The sequence below is a fragment of the Bos indicus x Bos taurus genome, chromosome 7, assembly GCF_003369695.1.
Source record: "Bos indicus x Bos taurus breed Angus x Brahman F1 hybrid chromosome 7, Bos_hybrid_MaternalHap_v2.0, whole genome shotgun sequence".
In the NCBI taxonomy this organism is placed as follows: Eukaryota; Metazoa; Chordata; class Mammalia; order Artiodactyla; family Bovidae; genus Bos; species Bos indicus x Bos taurus.
The window spans coordinates 71822456-71848298 of record NC_040082.1 but is presented as its reverse complement, the minus strand read 5'-3'; the positions used below and the strand labels follow the sequence as shown (position 1 = coordinate 71848298).

The following is a 25843-nucleotide window of genomic DNA, read 5'->3' as shown; positions in this document are numbered from 1 at the left end:
AACTATATATATTTATTTTTGTCATTGGTAATGAATTAGTTGTGTACTCATTGATTTTTTTTTTTTTTTTTGAGTTTCTGAAGTCTGAGGTTTTCACTTAGAGATCAATTTCACCACCATTTTTAGAATCTAGTGTGTTTAAGTGTTTAATGTCTGTGGGACATTCTTAAACTATTTTGTTATTTATCTGAAGTTCAAATTCAGTTGTATGTCCTAGATTTTTACTTGCTAAGTCGAACAATCCCACTAAAGGTATACTGATATTATCTCCTGTCTTCTCTGCTTTCTGGAAAGATATTATAGTACTTTGAGTAATGCCGTGCAGAAACTAAACTGTGCCTGTTTCACTGTCCCATCAAGCCTTTACGATTCTGTCGTTCTTCCACTTATTTTTGTCTTTTTTAGAATAGTTGGGAATCATTGAGTAACAAAATGGGGTGATGAAATAGTAAAGAATTATGAGATACAGGAAAAGGAAACACTAAACATTTAGTGTTTAGAACACTGAAACTCCATAATGAAGCTTAAATTTATAAAAGAGCATAATGGATCTGCCTGGTAGTATGCAATATAGAATGAGTTAAAATATCAGTCCTTACAAATAGTTAAAACTATTGGAAAAGAAAAAAGAAAACTTAAAATTGCAAAGACTGAGAGTTAAATGGAATTAATTGTTCATGGAAACACAACACTGAATTGTAGTTCATCCTCAATAAAAGGGAAAGTAATTCCTGTTTCCACAGTCATAGATGTCACATATAACAGAAGTTAGGCACTTCAGGGTAGCTTGTCAACCATATTGAACCTGAGTATTGAGAGACCAACTAATGTCCTGTGTGATCTAATCATAAAATTTAGACACCACCTTCTTTCTCCATCTTTAAAACAAAGATGTATTTCCAGGGAAAAGATTAAACCAGGGGTTGGTAAATTATAGTCCCAACTCTGGCCTACCATGCATGGTCCAGAAGAACTTTTTTTTTCCAAAGAGTTTTTTCTAACACATGAAGATTTTATGAAATTCAAATAGTAGTGTCCATAATTAAAGCTTTATTGGCACCCAGCCATGCTTGTTCATATACATGTGGTCTGCTCCTTCTTCGGAGCTACAGTGACAGTTGAGCAACATGCACCAGAGATCTATGTCCTGAAGACATAAAATATTTACTGTCTGACCCTTTACAGAAAAGGTTTGTCAATCCCCAGCCCAGAGTGAGTGTAAATGCTACAAATATATATCTATGTTGTTCTTACTTAACCATGTATGGGGTTTTGTCTTGCTTTATATTATGTTAGGCAAGAAACTTATTTGAGATTAATATCAGTTTAGATCAGATGTCAAGGAAGAATGATTGAAACATACCTTTATGTAGAAAAAAGGAGTAGAATGCAACTATTTTGGATGGGGAGTGTCAGGTAAAGATAACCTTGAATCAAGGTGAATATTCAGATGGCCCTATGTGGGACCAGGTGATTGAGCTCAGCCCTGGTCTGCCGCCTTGGAGTATGCCTTAGTAGGTCTGTGGTTTGCAGTGGCATGTGGTGAGAGTGCTCCTCCATTGTCAAGCATTTACCAGTATTTTGAAGAAGCTGGGAAGAGATCTGGCAGTGAGACTTACTGTCATTTTAAGTTGTTCTGGAGAACATTTGAAGACAGTATATTTTTACACACAGATTGTAGATTATTCCCCACAACAGTCTTGGAATTTAGGTCTTGCAAGTAAAAATTGACTCACCAAATAATGCAATTCCTGGACAATCAAATTTTATGTATAGGATAGGTTTTTGAAGACTCGTGATTTGACTGTTCCCATTTAGATAATATCAAGTAGAGGAAACTCGTTCCTTTAATTTTATTGAAGTATAGTTGATTTACAGTGTTGTGTTAATTTCTGCCTATAGCAAAATGAATCAGTTTTATATATATAAAACATGGATTTTCATTATGGTTTATCACAGGGTATTGAGTATTGTTCCCTGTGCTATGTAGTAGAACCTTGTTGTTTATCCATCCTATATATAATAGTTTGCATCTGCTAATCCCAGACTCCCAATCCCCCACCCCTGGCTATGTAGCTGGACACATAGGGTCTGAGTTCCCCTACCAGGGATTGAACCACCGACCGCTGCATTGGAAGCATTGAGTCTCCCACTGGACCACCAGGGAGGTCCCCAGGACTCATTCTTATAGTGCATAAGTCTCTCTGTATTGTGGAATGTCTACTTTTTTCCGACACTGTTGTTAGTAAGTAATGGCTTCAGTATCATAGCAATTGGCCTCTGTTCTACCACATTGGATATTCAGGACTAGCACCACTAAAAATGAATGCTTAGGTGACATTGTTGTAGTCTATTAAAAAGATTTCAAGTTGTGATAGTCAATTTTAAAATATATCTTCATATATTGTAACTCAATTACTCAGAGACCTTTTCATGTTAAAGATTTACCACTTGAGAAAGGTGAATTTTTTTTTTTTAATATAGAAGCTAATGTGGCGCCACCATGTGGCAGTAGCGGAAACTCAAATTTACAATTGACTTCGCTTGTTTAGTTGCTCAGTTGTGTCCGACTGTTTTGTGATCCCATGGACTGTAGCCTGCCAGGCTCCTCTCTCCATGGATTTTCCTGGCAAGAATACTGGAGTGGATTACCATTTCCTTCTCTATGCGATCTTCCCCGACCCAAGGATGGAACTCTTGTCTCCAGAATTGGCAATTGGTTTCTTTGCCACTGAGCTACCAGGGAAACCCAGGCTGGAAATTATGAATTTTTTAGAAATGATTTATTTTTAAATGTTTATTTAGACTGTGCTGGGTCTTCGTTGCTATGCAGGCTTTTCTCTGTCTTCATTATGCATGGGCTTTCTCTAGTTGGGACAAGCAGGGGCTACTCTTCTTTCAACGTAAGGGCTTCTCACTGCGGTGGCTTCTCTTGTTTTGGAGCGTGGGCTGTAGGCTGTGTAGGTTTCTATAGTTGTGGCACGTGGGCTCAGTAATTGTGGCTCCCAGCTCTAGAGCACAGCCTTAATAGTTGTGGTGCGTGGACTTAGTTGCTCTGTGGCATGTGGGATCTTTCCACATCGGGGATCAGACCCATGTCTCCTGCATTGGAAGGCAGATTCTGATCCACTGGGCCACTGGGGTAGCCCAGAGATGATTTTTTTTTTTTTTCCTATTTGTGGTATTTATATTTTATGTATTGAGTGAGGCTTTATTTTTATATCAAACTGCCTAGATTTTTATTTCCTTCACCTTTTTAATTGTAAAAATATAGATACATAGGTTTTTTTTTATCTTAACCATATTTAACTATACATTTCAGTGGCATTAAATGCATTCATGTGTATAACTATTGCCATTATCTCTTTGTATCTATGTGGTATAAGTATTTGTTTGTTTTGACTAACTTATTTCGTTTAACATAATGTCCTCCAGGTTTATCCATGTTGCGTATTGTGTGTCAAATTTCCTTCATTTTTAAGCTGAATAATACTCCATTATTTTTACCACATTTTGCTTATCTATTCATGTACTGGTGGACACTTGCGTTGTTGCCATATTTTAGATGTTATGAATAATCCTGCCAAATCTTGATAATTCAAAATCATGTAAAATGTGATGTTCAACTTTAAAGAAATCTGCCTTTCACAGGCGCTGAACTGTCCTTAGTTGACTTGCCTGATGTACTGTAGTATGTGTTTCTTCTCCAGGTGAACCGTCCTATTGGCAGGGTACAGATCTTCACTGCAGACTTGTCTGAGATCCCCCGTTGCAACTGTAAAGCCACGGATGAGAACCCCTGCGGCATAGACTCTGAGTGCATCAACCGCATGCTGCTGTATGAGTGCCACCCTACCGTGTGCCCTGCTGGAGGTCGCTGCCAGAACCAGTGCTTTACCAAGCGCCAGTACCCAGAGGTGGAAATTTTTCGCACATTACAGAGGGGCTGGGGTCTCCGAACAAAAACAGATATTAAAAAGGTGAGGAAACTTAATCTTTAGTTTTTTTTTCCTTCTTTGCAATTGCTTAATACAAGTAATTCTTCTGATTAATATTAAAGTGTAAGGATTAGCCTTATTATAATATCTTGCCATATCCTTCAAAAATTGAGAGACTTGTAGACTGCTGCTGCTGCTGCTAAGTCGCTTCAGTCGTGTCCGACTCTGTGCGACCCCATAGACGGCAGCCCACCAGGCTCCCCCGTCCCTGGGATTCTCCAGGCAAGAACACTGGAGTGGGTTGCCATTTCCTTCTCTACTGCATAAAAGTGAAAAGTCAAAGTGAAGTCGCTCAGTTATGCCTGACTCTTAGCGACCCCATGGACTGGAGCCTACCAGGCTCCCACATCCATGGGATTTTCCAGGCAAGAGTACTGGAGTGGGGTGCCATTGCCTTCTCCGACTTGTAGACTATATGGTCTCTTTTCTATATGATGTTCACTTACTGATCATGTTCATTATGTATGAGGATGAAAAAAATGAGGGAAATTCATAGAGATACTATGGTTTTGTCCACTCATTTGTGGAAATCCTGTAACTTGTAGTTAAGAGAGAGAATAGAAAGAGTGTGATACAGGTGTTAATCATCAACTAATGAAATAAAGTTTATTTTTACTTAGATAAAAATAGGTTTGGGTTCATAGAACATGAAGGAACAGAGGATTAGGTCTTCTCTAATGAAAATGCAGTAACATCTTCAACTTGAAACTTGGAAGGACCTACAAATTTCTGATAAATAGATAGTATTATACAGTCTCTGGGAGAAGGCAATGGCACCCCACTCTAGTACTCTTGCCTGGAAAATTCCATGGACAGATGAGCTGGAGGGCTGCAGTCCATGGGGTCGCTGAGGGTCGGACACGACTGAGAGACTTCACTTTCACTTTTCACTTTCATACATTGGAGAAGGAATTGGCAACCCACTCCACTGTTCTTGCCTGGATAATCCCAGGGACGGGGGAGCCTGGTGGGCTGCCGTCTATGGGGTTGCACAGAGTCCGACATGACTGAAGTGACTTAGCAGCAGCATACAGTCTCTGAGTGGAATAAATCATATTTGACATTTGAATGTAATAAGTCTTACTCTGGTTATATTTTCTGAAGAATTTTATTGAAGTTTATTTCTAGGAAAGGAGGTGAATATGACTTGGTTGGTCTCCTTTAGTCATTTGCTGAGTAACTATTGTATATCTCCTTTGTGCCAGGCATGTTGCTGTGTGATGCAGTGTTCAGTAAGAAAGACATGTTCCATACTTTCCTAAAGTTTACTTTCTAGATGGAGAGAGATATTGAACAAGTAATCACTCACTGTGGAAGCACAAAGGGTTCTGTAGGCATGTGACAAAGGGCCTGAAGCTAGCTTATCTCTGAGAATATTTTAAATTGAGACTTGAAAGATAAATAGTTGTTGGCTTAAGCTGGTGGAACATTTTAGCATTTTGGGTAGAGGGGACAACACATAAGAAAACCAGTGTGACAGTAGTATACTGAATAATTAGGACAGTGGTGTGAAATGTGGATGGGCAGTAGGCAGGGCATGTTCCATGAAAAAAGAATATAGTTTAGGAAAATTGACTTTTAGGTTCTTAGATAGGTAAAGGGATAAACCATTATAGTGGAGCTTTAGTTTATTTAACATCCATTTTGATCTTAAGGTGAATTCCAAGTTTTCTGCTGCTGGCTGTGGTACGAGTGGGGAGATCATTCTTACTGTTTAATAGTTGAAGCATCATATTTATGTTTTATCTTGAATAAGTGAAGTGAATGTGTTAGTCGCTTAGTCCTGTCTGACTCTATAGCCCCCCCAGGCTCCTCTGTCCATGGAATTCTCTAGGCAAGACTATTGGAGTAGCCATTCCCTTCTCCAGGGGATCTTCCTGATCTGGGGATCAAACCTGGGTCTCCTGCATTGCACGCAGATTCTTTGCCATCTGAGCCACAACCTTTGTTAAGTACAAAAGTACAGAGTGAAGTCACTCAGTCATGTCTGACTCTTTGCGATTCCATGGACTGTAGCCTACCAGGCTCCTCCGTCCATGGAACTTTCCAGGCAGGGGTACCGGAGTGGATTGCCATTTCCGTCTCCAGGGGATCTTCCCAACCCAGGGATTGAACCCAGGTCTCCTGCATTGCAGGCAGACACTTTACTGTCTAAGCTACCAGGGAAGCTTTTGTGAATCTATTACTTTCTTTAATTTTTTAAAAATAAGGTATACCTATGAACACTGTTGGCACTTTTTGCCATTTAAGTCATTTCTCGTTCCAGGGTGAATTTGTGAATGAATATGTGGGTGAGCTAATAGATGAAGAAGAGTGCAGAGCTCGAATCCGTTATGCCCAAGAACATGATATCACTAATTTTTATATGCTAACTCTAGACAAAGTAAGTAATGGAAAGTGCTATTTCCACTGTTATAAGCTTGTTTTTAATTAGTGTTGTCCCAGCTATTCTGTGTAGGCATGTCATACATGCCTAAAAAGGGTTTTACTGCATAAAACAGTGTCTTTCCCCCATGTTCATAGGAATTGCTTGCTCAGGGTCCTGGAGTTGGATAAGGTTACTCATTTCTAGCTGTATATCCATGAGCAAAAGGCACTAAAGCTGCTTTTCAACTGTCCAACATAAGTTTGGGATGATTTCTTTTAGTGTTTTTCCTATAAGATTAAAACTTGAAGCCGGAAAAATAAATAATAATTATTTTACTGTTTATTTTACAGATTGAAACACTGACTTGTTAATATTTAGTTAGTACATTGAGAAAGTCATAAAAATTGACTATAGAACTCAATCTTACAAACCCAAGTCAGCTCTCCAATTATTGAAATTTCTGATGAGCTGTGTTCCACTAGTGTCTAGAATTATATTTGGGATTTTTAATTTTTTTCCATATGTCATTTCCAACATGTTTCATATTTCTTTTTTAAAATTTATTATTTTAAAAATATTTTATTGAAGTGTAGTTGATTTACAATGGTGTGTTAATTTCTGTACAGCAAAGTAATTCAGTTATACATATACATATGTTTTTCCATTATGATTTATCACCAGATATTAAATATAGTTTCCTATGCTGTATATAGTGGGACCTTGTTGCTTATGGGATTTATTTCTAATTCTGGCATCCTAATGCATTTTGTTTCTGTGTATGCTGAGATTCCTCTTTGTATGTGAGTATTGGGTTCTGTTAGGTTTTGCCCTGTCCCCAGCTTTTATAATAGACTTTTCTTAGTGTGAAACTTTGTATTTACCCAGTTGTACTTTGATGGTTTGTGAGATCCTCAGCTCAAGGTTCTCTGATCATTTGGGATGAGGTCTGGATGTCATTATTAAAATCTTAGGTGATTACTAATGTATAGCCAGGGTTCAGAAGAGGATACACCGAGAGGGCTGTTACTACATAGATTGCTGGGCCTCAGAGTTCCTGCTTTAGTATCTCTGAAGTGCCACCAAAGACTTTGCGTTTTTAGTGGATTCCGAGGTGGTGATAACTAGAGCTAGTCTAGGCACTACATTCTGGAAAAGTCAAAGTTTACAAATAGAAACTCCAGCTTATTAAAATACTCTAATTTTACTCAGTAATAGTGGAGGTCTGCTGAACAGCATCTCTTGGAATTCTAGGACCGGATTATTGATGCTGGCCCCAAAGGAAACTATGCTCGATTCATGAATCATTGCTGCCAGCCTAACTGTGAAACACAGAAGTGGTCTGTGAATGGAGACACCCGGGTTGGCCTTTTTGCCCTGAGTGACATTAAAGCAGGTAAGACTCATTTAAGGATTTTGGAACCAGGACTAGGACCAGTTTTTATTATCTAAAAACCCCATTTGTCCTGTAATCCAAAATGAGGCTGCAAACCCCCGAGGACACAAGACTATATTGGTGGTGCCTGGCGGGTACCAGGTCTGTTCTTATTGGTGGTGGAATGGTAAGACACATGTAACCTGAAATTTACCATTTTAGACATTTTAAAGTGTGCCGTTCAGTGGCGTTTAAGTCCATTCACATTGTTGTACAACTATCACTACCATTCATCTCCAGCACTTTTTCTTTTCCTGAACTGAAGATACCCATTAAACAAAAATTCCCTCTTTCCCCACTCCCCCAGCCTCTAGTGACCACCATTTTACCTTCTGGGTCTGATTTTTTAGCTGCTCTAGGAATCTCATGTAAGTGCAGTCATATAATAATTGTTTTGTTGTGACTGACTAATTTTATTTAGCATGATGGTTTGGGCATGCTCTCCAGGCGCACCATGCAGCTTGCAGGATCTTAGCTCTCCAACCAGGGATTGAACCTGGGGCTGTGACATTGAAAGCACTGAGTCCTAACCACTGAAGTGCCAGATAATTCCCTGTATGGTTTTAAAGGAATGAATTTCCAGACCTTTCCATAACTTATATGAACTCCATAAAAATCGGGCTGCCTTAAAAATCGTCAGCAGTCTAGGTTTCCTTTCACAGCTGACTTTCATCCATTTTGTAAACCAAATAGCCATCTCTCACCCATCTGAACTTTATGGTTTATGAGCCCAAAGCTAAGAAAAACAAAATCCCTCACCTCTTGGGTGTCAAAGAACTGGACGTTTGGAGAATGCACTTTTATGTTGTGGCTGGCCTGGATGCCCATGCCTCTGCGAGTTCAGAGTGAACAAGTGAGCCTGTTGTGTTCAGCACAATATTCAGATGTTTAGTAAACTGGAAGTACATCTGGTAAGATTGAGAGGTTTGAACGTAAACGTATATGATGGATATTTTCCATCAATTAAAGCAACTTCATATTTAGTGTCAAGGTTTTTATGAAAAATTTGAAACATATTATATGACACGCTCTAAATTTTTTTTTAATATTTAGACTTATGTAAAGTTTGAGTGTAAGGATATACCTAATTTTTCAAAGTAAGTTTTTGCAGGAGTACTAGCAAAGTGTTTAAAGATCACTCTCCCGGGTGGTGCTACTGGTAAAGAATCCTCCTGCCAGTGCTGGAGACATAAGAGATGCAGGTTCCATCCCTGGGTGGGAACGATCCCCCTGGAGGAGGGCATGGCAACCCACTCCAGTATTCCTGCCTGGAGAATCCCATGGATAGAGGAGCCTGGTGGGCTACAGTCCATGGGGTTGCACAGTCAGACACGACTGAGAGACTGAGCACATGCGCACACATACACTGTCTCTCTCTCTCTCTCTACTACCCGCCCCACCCCCACCCCCACCAACTCAAAATGAGACTGGCCTGAGTAGGGTTTTTTTTCCTCTCGTCAAAACAGACTTTACTGGTGGAGCCCCTGGCGGCCCCCGTCCCTGGGTGCCCACCCTGTGCTCAGCGGGCAACCGCTGCGGCATTGTTACCCTGAGTTCTGTCTTTGCTGTTGTTGCACCTTGGAGGGCAACTCTCGGCTTGGGCAGTTCATAATTGACAGTAGCATAGTCCAATGATTCTCAAAGTGGAAATCCTATATGAGCCCAGTCAGTGTTATTCATGTTTACCTCAAGAAACACTAATCGAAATAAAGAGTAATTTGGTCAGCTTTTTGTCTGTTCCCTTTTTTTTCATCTGTAGAAAACCTCTCCTCTCTTCTTCCCCCCTCCTCCCCCATATATTTTTTCTCTTTAATTTAAATATACTGCTGCCCAGGAGTCTTTTAGGCTCTTTAGAATTTTAAAATTTGACAGTTTTCCTGTTTTTAAAATTGAGCCACTAGTTCCTTTCTCCTGTTTTGCATTGCTTCATATGAGGTATTAAATGATGAAAGTAACAATATTTGAGCATCACTGTGCACTTATGTTCTGCTGACTAAATGAAACTGATTTTAAAAATCATAGTGTGTACCAGGTTTTTAGAATGGATGGCTTCAGAGTAAATTGGGTAGATTTCTGATTTGTAAGAGGAATTATCAACTGAATGCTGTTAAGAGCTACATTTATCAGATGCCAAACTTTGTTCCAAGCTTGCTGTTTAATCCTTACAAAATGAAAGTGAAGTCGCTCAGTTGTGTCTGACTCTTTGCGACCCCATGGACATCAGACTCCTCCATCCATGGGATTTTCTAGGCAAGGGTATTGGAGTGGGTTGCCATTTCCTTCTCCAGGGAATCTTCCCGACCCAGGGATCAAACCCAGGTCTCCGGCATTGTGGACAGACGCTTTACTATCTGAGCCACCAGGGAAGTCCAATCCTTAAAAAAGTACTATAAATTATGTGTTATCATACCTGTGTTGTCTGCATTCTTTGCCCTTATCTTTCTCTCCATCTTTTACCTGTTTTTCTCTCTAATCACCCTAGGGGAAGAAGGGGCAGTGTTCCTCTGTATTAATTATTCAAATGTTAGTCATATGATTTCAGTGCCTATCTCTGTCCTGACTGCTTTTAGTACCACACTTCCACTTCAGACTTTAGTCTGTGTCTGTGGGGATGCCTGTTCTACCATGTGCAGCCACAAATTTCTCTGCTCCTAGCACTGTGTGGGAACTGACCGACCTTGTTCCTGTCCTCCCAAACTGCAGGGGTATCTTCCACGTGTTGTTCTCATTCCTTGTTTATCTCTTCTCCAGTGCCCTTTGTTCTCCCCCCAAATTGCAGATATCTGTATTTTGGACTCTTTTCTAGAATGGCTTTCCTGTGTGCACACTGATACCCTCTGATTAACCCCTCCTGTAGTTTTGTTTGTATAATGGATGCTGAGTGAGCAGCAGGTAATAACAAGTATCCTGCTATCTTATACTTGTGTATTTGGTTGAGTTGCATTGTAAGCCCATTAAATTTGTGAAAATTCAGCTATATATTCAGAAAATTTTAAAAAAGGGTAGTGTGAATAAAAGTGCCCATCATTCAGTCCAGTAAGTTCACAGTGGGTGTGAGAGGTTAGATGTGACCCTGCTGATGCCCTTGGTCAGTCTCGGGTCCTTCAGGCTCTTCACAATGTGAACCTCTTACCAGGCCACAAGTAATTCTAGCATTAGTACCATTAAAATTCCTAAGTAGAAGCCGGCTGCTTTATAATTTACTCAACCAAATTTAAGGAATAATAATCTCTTTCCAATATTAGATGAAAATCTATATTAATTAATCTCACTGATAGAAGATATATCATTCTGCAGTGGGAAATCTTCCTCAGTTTTGACAGTTTTAACTGAAGAATTATCACTTTGTACATTAATGGTAAGCCATTACCCCTACCCAGGGACAGTCTCGTTGTATATTTCTGTAAAATTCTTCTGTTTGTTAGGCTTTCCCTAACACACTTTGATTTTGAATGTTTGTGTGATTTATTTGCTCTCAATTTTGATGAAATGCACTTGTGAGAAAAAGGGGAATTTTTGTATGTTAAATTTGTAATTCTCCTATTAAAGTTGACATATTCCTGCTGTGTGCAGTATGTCATTCTCAGTAAGCTTGTAAGATTGTTATCTGCATTTAACAAATGGACTCTCAGGCTCAGCTCACCCAGCTAGACTGTGGTGTAACTGGGATGTAAAGCCAGGGCTTAGGTCTTGTTGTCTAGAGTTCCTAATACTATTCTGTATTGACTTGTCTCTCGAGTGCTGCCAGGTAAGATGTTCACTTTGGGACAGACGACAGACAGGCTTCCTTCACACTTAGCTTTCACGATGCCTGGCACATCAGTGCATAAATCGCATTTTGTTGTTTTTGGTAATAATACAATTTGAATCTGAATGGTTAGAAAAAAAATTCAAAACAACTTGGGTAACACCTCGATGGTAAAAATTGTTTTAAGTATTACTTGTTAGGTCATACTTGTTAGGTTTTTCTGTTGTTCAGTTACGTTAGTTGATTAATATTGTTATTAGATTCAAATTCATTAACATGTTATTAATATAGTGGGATTAAAGTTAATATGCCCCTTTTATTCCTCTTAAAAACTAACCTTGTTCTCTTGGTAGTCTGTATCTTTTGTGGTTAATACAGAACTGTTGTAATTAAAACTATTGATACTAATATTTTCATGGTCTCTTATGCAGGCACTGAACTTACCTTCAACTACAATCTAGAATGTCTTGGGAATGGAAAGACCGTTTGCAAATGTGGAGCCCCAAACTGCAGTGGCTTTTTGGGTGTAAGGCCAAAGGTACCTGTTAAACGTTTGCATCAAGGATAATGGTGTGGTCATTTCTCCTAACCTGTTGGCAGGACTGAGTATTTAAGAAGGTGTCTGTTTGAAATGATGACATTGAATATTTGTCATTAGGGACACTGGCAATTTAAGCCTTCTAATAACCAGTTTGGTACACTAGAGAAGGTCTTTGGGTATTGTTGAAGTGTTTTGAGTAATCTGACTTCTAATTAATGATACCTTTGAAGCTAAAAAAGATGTAAAATAGGAATCTATAAGGTAGGTTACTTCCCATATCTCTATTGCTCTTAGTCAGTCTTACATTTCCTAAGAAACTACTTAGATTCTCAGTCTCTCTTTGTGTCTTTCTTTTTAAAGATATTAGAGAATCTGATATTGAATTTAAGATTCTAAATGTAGTATAAGATTGTAGATAAACATAGGACCCTTATTTTTTTCTTAAGGACCTTTAATCTTTTTTTTTTTTTTTTAACATTTTATTTTGTATTGAAGTATAGCTGAATAACAGTGTATACATACAAGAACCCTTAATCTTAACCATGTGCCATGTAACAGAGTATAAACTTTGTTGTATCTTATATCCTGTTTTTTTATGTATACGTTAACTGAATTATAATTCTATGTTAAAAATTGTTGTTTATAATTCATAGATATTATTTTAAAATACTTTCTTGCTGTTACATTATTTATTAACCATCATTTTCAATGACTGTGTTAAAGTTTTTATATATTGAATGAACCATAATAGGTGACTATCTGGATGCTTCCTGAGTTACTCTTACCATAAGTAACAGCATGCTAAAAATTGAAGTTTAACTTTGATACAAAGTACACAGTGACTCCAATTGGGTATTTCTTATTATACGTCTTTGATAGTGAAGTCAACATTAAGAACTGAAAAGTGAAAATTAGCATGAAACTATTTAATAAAAGGATCATTTTGACCTATAATATATGAAGAACACCCAGTAATTATTCTTTTATCTATTAAATAAGAAAATGTATATTGGATTTTGTTTTTTGTTTTGTTGGTTGGTTAAATGGTCTTGTTTCTTAAGGTATTCAGTGGATTTAGTCCCTGTAAATTAAAATAGTAACAGAATTTAATGGTGTTTGGTGTACTTGGGATGTCTGTTTCTGTATCCTTAAGGTCTGTGTAGCACTTCACAGGTGAATCAGTGAGAGAGAAATTTGAGAACAGAAGTTTAGAAATGGGAGGAGATCACTGTGGGCTGGCAATAAACTGGATTGGTCCTGGATGTTTCTAGGCCAAGGTAAATAATGTGATAAAACCATGCAGTTTGGTGGCCGCATGTGGGCTGCAGGGAGCACACAGTAGACCTGCTGGCTGCTCCAGGGTCTGTCTTGGCAAGTGGTGGATACGAACCTAAATTGATGTAGATAAAAACGCAAAGACCACACACTAGTTTTCTGTGTCTTGCTGGAACATGGCTCATATGAAGAGCTCAGTGAAGGTTTGTTGAATAAATTTAGAAATGTGTGTGACCCAGAGAAGTCTCCCTTAGTTTTGAAATTAGACAAACTTAAGAATAAAAATAAAACGTATCATTAAAGGATGATCTTTAATACCAGTCTTGTGTGTCAACATAAAGCAGCATATTTCTCTTTTATTGCACTCAGGTGGTAGGAGTAGTTGATGTCAGATACACTTAGTGCTACCATTTATTGGGTACCAATGATATGCCCTGTGCCTTTTTCTGCATTTTTTTATCTTCACAATAGTCTATGAGGACTGTCTTTCCAGAGGAGAGTCTGAAGCACAGAGAGATTAGTTAACCTGGTCAAGATCATACAACTAATGTGTCAACAATATTTGACCTCTAGAATCAACCCATTGCCACAGAGGAAAAGTCAAAGAAATTCAAGAAGAAGCAACAGGGGAAGCGCAGAACCCAGGGTGAAGTCACAAAGGAGCGAGAGGATGAATGTTTCAGCTGTGGGGATGCTGGCCAGCTCGTCTCTTGTAAGAAGCCAGGCTGCCCCAAAGTTTACCATGCAGACTGTCTCAATCTAACCAAGCGACCAGCAGGTTGGTGCCAAAATCCATTTAGAGTTCTCTTTGTTCTCCGCTAGAATTCTCAGAGCCCTTTGGTCTTCCCATGCATAATATTGAGGGGTGGTATGGTTCATGTTCTCACTATCAAAATAAATGACAACAAAGACTATAGAAAAGGGAACAGAAACTCATTTGCTCCATGAAGCATTTTACGTTAGTTTATCCTCCCACCAGCCCGTAAAGATGAGGCCTTTTTACCTTCCCATGTTCCAGATGAGGAAACTTGAGTCTTGACTTGTCACATTAAAGCGTATAGATGCAGGGACTGGCTTGAAGCCACAAGTTTTCTGACTTTAAGCCCACTACATCATGTTCACTCTCTAGAGAAAGAGACGCTGAGAAAGAGTGGAGCTTCTAGGTGATTATAGCCCCCTCTGGCTCACTTCCCTCTGAAAGAGATGCAGTTGTGTTAGTAAACACAGGAGAACCTATGCAAGCAGGTGTGGTACTCAGAAATATGTGGCTTGAAAAATTGTCACTGATCTTTGGATGATAATTTGACGTAAGAGGAGTTCAGGGATTTGGGTGTGTGCTATGTATTTTAAACAACAAAGGTGAGAAACTATTCTGGGTGACACGCACCATTAGCGGCCTGCTTCTGGGAACTGCAGAAAGAGAACTTTGGGTTGGGAGTGAGAGGAGTTTGTCTGAAAATTAGGTTTTCTTCAGTATGTGGTTGCCAGGATAATGAAATAATAGAAACTGAGATACCTTGGGGGCAAGGCCATAACACTGATTTCAGTGCCAGGAAATGGGGAATTGTTTCAGAAGCAATTACTCGGGGTCATAGCTGGCATGGGTTGTGATAGACCTCATCTTGTCAATTCTAGAGCCAGGAGTGAACTCTAGCATAGTTCACTTGGAAGGAGCTGGGATGGAAACAGCTGTCCATGTCAGAGACTCTGGTATCATGAAATGAGGATAAAAGAGAACAGCTTAGGTTGGCTTTGGGTCTTTTCTGCTGATTCTTTGTAGACAACACAGATTAAATTTGTTCTAATTTCCAGTTTTAATGTTGAGCAGAGAGAAATCTGTTTCCATTGTTCACCGTGTGTATCTACTCCCTATTCCTAGTAACAATGAAGTAAGCAGTTTAATTGGCTGATGTTTTCCCCCTAGAGTTAAATATTTAAAGGCCACGTAGGACAAATGTAATTTTTAAATATAGAAAAGTAATATGTTCACATTCCATCTAAGGGGAGCTTTGGGTTTGGTTTTGTTGCTGTTTCTCTCCTTGTTGGAATTAGTCATAGAAATCAGGGCTTACTCCTTGGTGCTGGTTGTTTACCGACTGCTGCCTTCCGCAGAGAGCTTGTGCCTCTTGTCCATATCCCCTCCCTCAGGATCTCAGCTTTACTTTCTGCAAAACATGTAGAAACAACAGCCAAATATTAAGTCACAACTGAGTATCAATTAAAAACCAAGTCGGTTTTGTTTTGTTGTCCTTGTTTCTCTCCTTGTTGGAAGTAGTCATAGAAATCAAGGTTTACTCCTTCGCTATTGTTTACTCCTGCTTGGTTTTTAATTGATACTTAGTTGTGACAATATTTGGCTATTATTTGTACACATTTCGCAGAAAGTAAAGCCCAGATCCTGAGGGAGGGGATGTGGGCAAGGGGCACAAGCTCTCGGCAGGAGGCAGCAGTTTGCAATCACTCCTTTGACTTTGTTCCAGAGCCGTGGCCCATCTCAGGCATGTTTTGTTTTCCTTAGTTTGTGTTTCACTTCTGTATTTTCAGGGAAATGGGAGTGTCCTTGGCATCAGTGTGACATATGCGGAAAGGAAGCAGCCTCCTTCTGTGAGATGTGTCCCAGCTCCTTCTGCAAGCAGCATCGGGAAGGGATGCTCTTCATCTCCAAACTGGATGGGCGCCTGTCTTGTACTGAGCATGATCCCTGTGGGCCCAACCCTCTGGAACCGGGGGAGATCCGTGAGTATGTACCTCCTCCAGTACCACTGCCTCCAGGCCCAAGCACTCACCTGGCAGAGCAATCATCAGGAGTGGCTGCTCAAGGGCCCAAGATGTCGGACAAGCCATCCGCTGACACCAACCCGTCGCTGTCGCTGTCCAAAAAAGCTCTGGCAGGGACTTGTCAGAGGCCCCCGCTGCCTGAAAGGCCTCCTGACAGAACTGACTCCAGGCCCCAGCCTGTAGATAGGGTCAGGGACCTTGCTGGGTCAGGGACCAAACCCCAATCATTGGTATCCAGCCAGAAGCCATTGGACAGGCCACCTGCAGTGGCAGGACCAAGACCCCAATTATCTGACAAACCCTCTCCCGTGACCGGCCCAAGCTCCTCACCCTCAGTCAGGTCTCAGCCACTGGAAAGACCTCTGGGGACAGCTGACCCAAGGCTGGATAAATCCATAGGTGCTGCCAGCCCAAGGCCCCAGTCACTGGAGAAAACCCCTGTCCCTACGGGCCTGAGACTTCCACCGCCAGAGAAACTGCTAGTCACCAGCGGTCCCAAACCCCAGACTTCAGACAGACCCCCTGACAAATCCCATGTCTCTTTGTCCCAGAGACTTCCACCTCCTGACAAAGTACTGTCAGCTGTGGTCCAGACCCTGGTAGCTAAAGAAAAAGCACTGAGGCCCGTGGACCAGAATACTCAGTCAAAAAATAGAGCTGCTTTGGTGATGGATCTCATAGACCTAACTCCTCGCCAGAAGGATCGGGCAGGTTCACCCCATGAGCTCACACCACAGGCTGATGAGAAGATGCCAGTGTTGGAGTCGAGCTCATGGCCTGCCAGCAAAGGTCTAGGACAGATACCACGAGCTGTTGAGAGAGGCAGTGTGTCAGATGCTGTCCTTCAGCCACTGGGCAAAGCAGCGGCCACTTCAGAACACTCCTGGCAAGCTGTTAAATCACTCACCCAGGCCAGACTTCTTTCTCAGCCCCCTGCCAAGGCTTTTTTATATGAGCCAGCAACTCAGGCCTCAGGAAGAGCACCTGCAGGGGCTGAACAGACCCCAGGGCCTCCCAGTCAAGCGCCAGGCCTGGTGAAGCAGGTGAAGCAGATGGCTGGGGGCCAGCAACTACCTGGACTTGCTGCCAAGAGTGGGCAGTCCTTCAGGCCTCTTGGGAAGTCGTCCCTTTCCACTGAAGAGAAGAAGCTGGCACCCACAGAGCAGAGTCCCTGGGCCCTGGGCAAGGCCTCGCCAGGGCCAGGGCTCTGGCCCATGGTGGCTGGACAGACACTGGCACAGTCTTGCTGGTCCTCCGGGAGCACACAGACACTGGCACAGACTTGCTGGTCTCTTGGAAGAGGGAAAGACCCTAAACCAGAGCAAAGTACACTTCCAGCTCTTAACCAGGCTCCTTCCAGTCACAAGTGTGCAGAGTCAGAACAGAAGTAACACCAGTAAATGCCACGTGACCAGACCAGCCACCCCCAGGGTTCTTGGGGAAGGGAAAAATCTTTTTCCCTCTTAAAAAGAACAGACCCCAACACTTTTCCACTGTTATTCTTTCCTTATATCCCAGCATTCAGAACTCTTGTGACATTAGCCAGTGGGGGGGCTTGTGGTTGTGTGAGCCATGTATGGAAGTCCAAGTGGGCCCCAGCCAAGGAAACAGACAGACGCGGGTCTCTTTCCCCCCGACCTTTACTCATGGTGAACTTGAAATAAAAAGTCCACTCTGGAGTCAAGCATGGGATTCAATTCCACTGGTCAGGTTGGAAGGTAGTAGGGCTCTCAAAGCTCTATCTAATCCTGCCAAGCCCCACTGAGGGTACCTGATGAATCCTTGGGAGGAACTAATACCCATTCAAGTCGGTGGTGATTTCTTGAACATCTGTGTGTGCTAGGTGTGGTACTAGTCACTGGCAGGAAATATAGAGATAAATAAGACCTGATCCCTGTGAGCCTAACATGCCTGCCTGGGTTCTCAGGTTGTTTTTAAAGAACCTTTGACCAGGAAATAAATAACAGGAAGTTTGAGGGGCCCTGGGGCTCTGGGCTCATTTTGTAATGTCCTTTGTGGCCCCAGAAGTGGTTGTTCTTGAGTGTCTCCTGGTCAGGTGTCCCTGTGTGCGTGTGCATGCATGCAAGCTCATGCAGAGGTCTCCTCTATAGGCAGGAGGGGGCTGCACCAAAGCCAAGGGCTGTGGCTAGGCAGCCGGTGCTGCCTCTGGCTGGGCTCTGCAGAGTCTAAAGATCTGTCCTTGGTGGAGCAGTTGGTTGAGGGGCTGGGCTCTATGAGGACACAGCTTTCCCTCGGTGTAAGAAGGCAATTGGCAAGCTTACCTTCCTTTTCTACAAACTTTCCTCCTTTTACATCAACTCACCCCAAGCCTGTCCCCCAAACACTCAGGTGCTTTCAGATTTCAGAGTCTCGGGCAGTAGATCTAGGGAATCTGGCAAACTCTGGGCTAGATCCACCACCAGCTCAGGAAGAATGCCAGATCCTGGCGAGAAATTACTTATCTTCTGATCCTTTGCCCTCCTACCTGAATGGAGGAGTCGTCATCTTCACTAGTGGATCCTATCACCCTCTCCCTGAGAAATGGTGTGTTCCGTGTTGAGAGCGCCTACCTGCTGACTTAGCCTAAGGGCAAGCCAGAACCCCTCCCCTATGACTGGCAAGATGGGGCGTACAGAGCAATGTCCAGCCTAAGAGATGACTCCTCATAACTGCTGATTATCTGTTACTGCTGCCCTGAGCTGGGGCCCAAGGGCTGGGAAATCTGTTGGTGCTACCCCGCCCTACCATTCACCCAGCTCACTGACTGCCAACAGGAAGTGCTGTTTGGCCAGTTCCTTCCCATTCACCCACCCCCTCGTCCCTAGACCAAACATGTTTACCTCTGCTTCGCCAATGCAGCCAGCAGCTTTAGCCAACAGGCCGTCTCCTGGCCCCAGTGTCTCCTGGCCATTTCTGTCTCTCAGTTATGGCTTTTATACCCTCAACAGGATTCTGTATTGTCCCAGTTTCTTCCTCCTGAGTTTTTATTGAGGTTATTCCCGTCACTTCTAAGGAGGGAACAATAGTTGTTTTAGAAGCATTTGCGCTTTATATAAAGATTTTAAAAAGAATTTGCTTTTATTTCCCAAAGTCTGTCTCTGGGGTTGAGACATTTGAACTCAGGCAGAGACAAGAGGCTGGGCAGAGCTGCCCTGAGTTTAGGGGCCTATTCTTGCATCTCACTTAGACCTCAGACTCTCCTCTGTAAATTCCACCTGCCTAGTTCTCCCCTTTCATCCTCTCTCTTCCCAAATCATCAGAGAGGAAAAGCTCTTTGTTTAAGAGGAAGAGAAAACAAAGCATCTTATTTTCTTTTAAAAAATTTTAAACCATGGAAAAGATATTTTTAAAGAAATCCACCCAAAACATTAAAGTTCATTATATTAAGTATTTATCATGTGTGAGAATAAGAAGTATATAACTGCAGCTAGTAGGTCCCTTTCCCTAATCTCTTAGGTTGTATGAGTAGGATCTGCTTGGTGCCAGTCCTGTGCCCTTTTTCTCCTGTCATCTGTAGTTGTGATCAGAAAAAGATAACTGCACTGCGCTGTCAGAATCTTTCCACTATGTTGTGTGTTCAATTACCGTAGCTCTTTGTTTCATGAAATAAACTGTGAATTTTTTTTGGGGGGGTGGGTATGCAGGCTATGTAAAATTTTTAAGAGGAGAAGTCTGATCATGAAGTAGCTTCTCTGATATAGGCTTTGGTAGGTAATTGACTTGACAGCCACTCTAGATGTCTCACAGGACAGGAAGGAGTGAGGGAAAGGTGGACCACTCTGTGGTTTTCAGTTTTCCATTCTCCATCATTCACTGGAAGCTTCCTTCCAGACCTGCCTAGTAAACAACTTCTGAACTGTGCTTGGATTGGGGGAGGCAGGGTAGCTCTTTAAATGGATGGACAGCCAGCCAGAGTTTTGGGGGGGCCATTGAAAGATTCTTAGATTGACTGGAAACTAGACATTCAACTCAGGCCCATGAATAGCATTGGATACTAGATTGTTGACATCATGAAAGCAGTCACTGTACAATTAGAAGCAGAGTCAGAAAGACTTTTGGAAAAAGAGACTCCTGCATTGAAAGGGGGGTGGTGACCTTGCCAGCCTTTGGGGATTTTCCTGGAGCCTGTACTGAGACCTTTTCTCCAGGGACTGTGAATTGGCAGTTAACAGGAAATCTTTACTCTTAGAAACTCCTGATCTTTGTGTAAGGTGGTATTTTGGCATTTGGCCAAGTGCTTATAAATCAGGATCTCAAAGAGTCTGCCTCTAAGCTGGTTCCCCAGGAAGCCTTTTTGAGGAGGAAGCCATAGCTTCCACAAGTAGCTGGAGAACTAATACCTCCCTTAGCCCTGTTCAGAAGAAAATTATGAAGACTTGAAATTTGTATTCAAAGCCTCATTTGCTTCTCTACTGGAGCAAACCCATTCTCATAGCAAAATAGTTGTTGCTACAACAGCATTTAAGTTTTTTTAAATGTCTGCTTCCCCCTGAAGTTACTAAGTTTGAAGTGATTTAAATCACTGTGTTGATACTCTTCTGAACAACTACCAAATCCACCTCTTTAGCATTGATATAAATAGTTGTTTTATTCTTTACATTCTCCACCCCACACTACAGTCAGGGCATGAAGTGCATCAGCGATCCTTTTCCAGGCTTGGCAGCATCTACTCACTGGAGCTGGACTCGCACGTTGCCTCATGAGAAACAGAGTGGCAGGAAGGAAGTTGGTCCTGGCAGCTTCCCCTGTGGAGAAGAATCAGGAGAGCACTAAACGTGGATGGATTTTATTTTATTTTTTGCATCAGCTCCTATAAAAAGTGGGTTTTCTCCAAGGCTTTTTGGGGGGGGATATCTTCATCCTCTTGGTATTTGTCAACCAGGAGGTCAGAGTTAGCCCAGTGTCCTCACCTCTCTGAGACCATACCAGGAAAGGAGGTGGGACAAGCCCCTGTTCCTCCTGAATAATGACTGGGCTGTTCCATGTGTCTGACATTCCAGATCATTTAGAGCTCAGTAGCTGCTGCATGAGACTTTCATTGACTGTGGCCCATTAGCTCTCAGCTGAGCTTCCTAGGGCTAGTGTAGCAGGGCCAGCGGTTGCTATAGTGTAAATTGAAAAAAGAATAGGTAATTTGCTTTGTACACACACAAAAATGTAATGATGGTGCTAATTTCCTGGTAAAAATAAGCACTGCCAAGGGTTGAAGGACTGGTGACTTGAGAAACCTAGAATCCTGTTTGGGAGGAAGAGATCTCATGTCTTAGTTTCCTCGAGGTTCTGTTAGGAGAAGGTAGAGCCTTGGTGAGTCCTGCACCCGACCCTGGGGTGATCCAGTGCAGTCCAGAAGCGGAATACACGCTGTGTGCAGATGAGGGAATTCTTTGAGTTTCTCAGGGCTGGTGTTACCTTGTCCACAGCCTCCGTCCACACTGCCTGAACAGGTTGGTAGAGAGCTCCAGGTGTGGGATCTCCCTCAGATACCTTCTGCCCCACTACCTCTTCACTCTCCTGGGAGCACCTCTATTGCTTATGAAGACTAAGGATATTATTTCTTAAGGAAGTGGAAAGAGTTTATTTTAATTAAAAATCCACAGCCTGGGCAGAAACATTTCCTATCAACATAAGCAAAAATAGCACATGTGGTCCCTTTTCTAGAGTTACTTTCCTGTGACTCTCAAAACATCAGGCTCTTTAGGGGCTTCAGGTATAACACCTTGGAAATCCAGCAAACCTTTGCAGATAAGAGGTGAGCCCAGGGAGCAGGAGCAGAAATGATTGGTTCTGGTGCTTTAGACTCGCAGGGTTGGGGCAGAGAACAGGCAGTCTCCAGGTCTGAGATGCGTGCTGCCTGTGTGCATGTAGGTGAGAGTGTTGAAGATGGGCGAGTGCAGCACACAGGAGCTCATGGAAGAGCAGCTTTCTAAGTCTTGGCAAAAAAAAAAAATAAGCTGACAATAAGAGATCTCTTTATATTTTTAAGGGGCAAAAGGGGGTGTCAGCTGAGGTCCATCACTCTTTTTGCCCCCCTTCACCCCAATAGATTGTCAGCGGTAAGTGAAACTCTTAGTGAAAAAGAGGGGAGCCTGTGCTAGGAGTCCCCATAAACATGTACTGTAATTCTTTGTATATAGAAAAAAAATTACTGTAAAGTAAAGTTTAACTTTACTCTTATGGCCCTTGCCCTGTGTTTTGTTTTGTTGTCCGTGGGGAGATAGAGCCTAACAGGAGGGAGGGTGTGGCGTGAGAGCAGAAGCCAGACTCTGAGGTGGTTCCCAGATGGGGACATGGAGCTGAGCCCTTCCTCCAAGCCTCTCAGGGAAGTGGTGTGGGTTTCCTCCCAGTAGCCACTGCTGTCAGAATGTCTTTCTGCTGCTTTTGGGAGTGGCTGGTGTCAGTCTCAGTCCCTGCCCAGGAGGCCTCCATCACCCACACAAAGGAAGGGTTATTTTGAGGAATTGGTTTTTAAAAAGGAACTGGAACCAAAGCACTTTTCTGATTATGAGTCTAGCCATCTTGGCCAAGTTTTTAAAGAGGCAGGTGCTAAGCACTGCAGAAGACCCAGCCCAGGCCTAAAATGGGATAGTGAGGCAAAGAGGCTGAGCATCCCATGCCAGAAAGGGAGGGCTGCTATAATGCTTCCTTGTGAAAAGGAAAGGTCAGTCCTGTGGACAGTAACATCTGGTTCTTCTGAAGTATCTTGACAACCAAGGCCCAAAAATAATACTTTCAGGGAACCCTGGAAATCACTTCCCTTTTTGACTTTGTCCTGAACTTCCTGCCCCAGGAAAGAATAGGGGAAAACAAGCATTTAGTCCTGCAGTTAACATTTCAACCATACTCTTCATAGTCTTGAACTGGGTACTAGTCACCTCATTTTAAATGAAGAACACAGCCAAGTTTGAGTCCCTTTTCTGGGTAGCTGAGTTAGAGCCCAATCTGGATCTCTTAAGACCTTTCTAAGTCTTGCAGAACCTGTAATTTGTCTACTATTAAGCCACATTATAGCATGTTGCTGGGAAGCTTAGGCTCTGAGCCACAGGGATGACTCACAGACCTAGACGTGACAGAGGTGCAGTAGAGCCAGCCAGTCTGAGGCAGAAATGCTTGACCCTTTGATCTCTGGATACCACCTGAGTGCCTTTCAAGTTCTTAACACCAAGAAGGAACCATGTGAACTTTGCACTGCCCCAACTCCAGCTTTTCACCCTATCTCTGCCCCCACCAAAGAACCCAGCAAAGGGCCCTTTTGCTTCTCCATTATCTCAGCTGCAACCCTAGGGTGAAGCCACTTGGTTTCAGGAAAATAAGACCTGAGAAGAACCCTGATTATAGGAAGTGAGGCCAACCAGTTGGCCCCAGAAAGTCCTAGGTGTCCTGACACCCAATCCAGACAGCAGGGAAAGGGGTTGAGTGTAATTCACAGTGCATTGATTTTATTTACAAATCAGAAGCCATTTAAATAATCTGTAGACACAACTGCTGTCCAGGGCAGAAGCCTGGGGTCCAAATCAGCCCTTACCCTCTTTGTGCCCATCAGTCAGCCCCAATGCTGTCTCCGCTCCATGGGCCAGCACAGGCAGGTGCCACCTCTGCTGCCATGGGAAACCAGGTAGCTCAGATGCTTGATCACCCAAGCCGGACAAGAGCTAGGGCCAGCTTCCCTGGGAGAATCCCCCCCAGGCCAAGTGAGTGGTGACTCAGTGATGACAACAGCTGTAGAAGTAGGGGTTTGCCTTCTGGCCCAGGTCCACGCCCTTGTCCTCTGTCAAAGAGAGAGGTGGTATAGCTCAACATACTGTTGGGGGGCGGGGGTCAGGTGCTATGGGCCTAAAGGGAGTCTCCACAGGAGCTAAGGAAGGACACACCTGTCATCACCTGGAAGGCGGCCACACTGACGTAATCCTCTGCGACTTTCTGGAAGAGCTCGTCTGGCAGGAAAAAGGGCGATCAGTGAGGACCAGATGCTAGGAGCCCAGGGATCACATAGTAACCCAGCCCTCTGGGCTTTTCTCTGCCTCCTTTGTTGCCCCTGTGTGCTCTGCTGTGAGGCCAAGGACAGCACTCACCCACACTCTGGCCTGTCTTGCTGGATGTTTCAAAGAGCTGAGCTTTGATATCTGTAAAGAGAAATGACTAAAGCCTCTTACCTGAGAATTAGGTGGGGACAGACTAGCAGTTCAGGGACTCTTCCGAACCCCACAGATGCAGGGAGGCCGGAGAAAGTCTACTGTGGGGGATCTTGCCAAGGCAGCCCCCATTTTCTGTGACCCACCCAAGCCGCCACTTCCATCCCCACCCCACTCCCAACCCAAGGAGCAAAGGAGCAGCTACTGTCTGCATAATCCTGAACGTCGTGGAAGTCCACTCGTCGCCGCCGCCTGTCCTCCTCCAGCAGGTCACTCTTGGTGCCACACAAGTAGATCTGACAGCCCTGGAGCAGAAGACAAGGTCAGGGTCACTTCCCTTGGACCACCAGACCCCCAGCCCCTGCCTGGTCTGGTGAGGTCAGGCCACCTACCTCCTCTTGGTTGCGCAGTTCCTTCACCCAGAACTTTGCCCGTTCAAAGCTGCTGCTGTCTGTCAGGTCTTGGTGTGGAACACAGGAAACACAACCAAGGGTGAGGAGCTGTTCTGTAAGGCCAGCCTGGCACCCTCCCCTTCTTGTTTGAGGAACAGGCCCAAACTCTTCTTACCATAGCAGACGATGGCAGCCTTGGCGCCCCGATAGTAGATTCGGCTCATGGCCTCATAGCGCTCAGAGCCTGCTGTGTCCTGAAGGGCAGGGGGAGGCTCAGCCCTGGCCTGAGTTACGGAGCTATACTCCCCACGACCTCAAACTAATATGTCCTCCAGACCCGTATTTTTAAATTGGGGTCTAGAGAACAGAAACCTCCGTGAGCCCACAAGTCAGTACAAGGCAGGACCTACGCCTCCTCAAGAATGGGTTTTCCCAGATTATGTGCCCAGAGAACTTACCCAAATACCCAAAGTCACCGTCCGGTCTCCGACAGACATCACCTTGGCTACGAAGGCGGCCCCAATGGTCTGCAACCAAGGGGAAGCGATCAGAACCCCGCGTGTCGGCTAGCCCCACATCCCCCTCAACACCCGCGATGGGCCCCCTCGGGCGCACTCACATTCTGATAAGGCCCCACCAGGAAGCGGTCGTGCACGTATCGCTCCACCAGGCTCGTCTTGCCCACGTACTCCTTGCCCAACATCACCACCTTGACGTCCACGCGCTGCCCGCTCATGCTCCCGGGGCCGCCTCACCCGCGTCAGGGTCCTGAGCCGGGGCGCGAGGCAAACCGGGATCTCCGCTCCGACAGGCAGCGCCCTTAACCTCAATACCCGACCCCAGGCGCCAATCTAAGGTTCCACACGCCGCAACGAGCTTGAGCGACGACAACGCCTCCGTCCGCCCCGGCTTTTAGGGCCCAGGAATTCTCCTAAGAGCCTGGGACCCGGGGCGGCCTGGGAGCGCGCGGGGCAGCGCCCTTAACGGCGCCGCACGCCGCCGCCCGACTTGCTAGCTCGCTCTGCCGCTCGCTCGCCCACCTAGCTTAGAGGCCGCGCCGGCACAGATTCCCCACCGAGCCAGGGGGCTCCTCCAGCCCAGCTCCGGCCCGCAGCGCCGCGACTCCAGCGGTGGCGGGGGCGGGGAAGGGGAGAGGGGTGTAGGGGGAAGGAGAGTTTGGGG

General features: G+C 43.7%; 2 protein-coding genes across 10 annotated transcripts in view; one reads left to right on the top strand and one right to left on the bottom strand.

Moving 5' to 3' along the window:
• Positions 1-22314, top strand: part of NSD1 (nuclear receptor binding SET domain protein 1) — a 153453-nt gene extending 131139 nt beyond the window's left edge. For all 8 annotated transcript variants that reach the window (XM_027546876.1, XM_027546874.1, XM_027546878.1 and 5 more), the window contains 6 exons: positions 3711-3980; positions 6265-6381; positions 7618-7759; positions 11978-12084; positions 13936-14140; positions 15907-22314. In XM_027546876.1, the coding sequence (XP_027402677.1) occupies positions 3711-3980; positions 6265-6381; positions 7618-7759; positions 11978-12084; positions 13936-14140; positions 15907-17531 (2466 nt within the window). In that variant the 3' untranslated portion in view covers positions 17532-22314. The remainder of the gene's footprint in view (positions 1-3710; positions 3981-6264; positions 6382-7617; positions 7760-11977; positions 12085-13935; positions 14141-15906) is intronic.
• RAB24 (RAB24, member RAS oncogene family) lies at positions 20703-25843 on the bottom strand. Of its 2 annotated transcripts, XR_003511869.1 has the most exons (9): positions 25281-25843; positions 25120-25188; positions 24837-24915; positions 24662-24729; positions 24475-24574; positions 24210-24260; positions 24009-24071; positions 23663-23905; positions 20703-20885 (listed from the first exon to the last, which is right to left on the bottom strand). XR_003511869.1 is itself a non-coding variant. In XM_027546886.1 (8 exons), the coding sequence occupies exons 1-8, from the start codon at positions 25395-25397 to the stop codon at positions 23841-23843; spliced, it is 612 nt and encodes a 203-aa protein (XP_027402687.1). In that variant the 5' UTR covers positions 25398-25843; the 3' UTR covers positions 23550-23840. The 2 variants fall into 2 exon arrangements, 1 of the variants encoding a protein (XP_027402687.1); XM_027546886.1 differs by lacking the exon at positions 20703-20885 and having other exon boundaries at positions 23550-23905.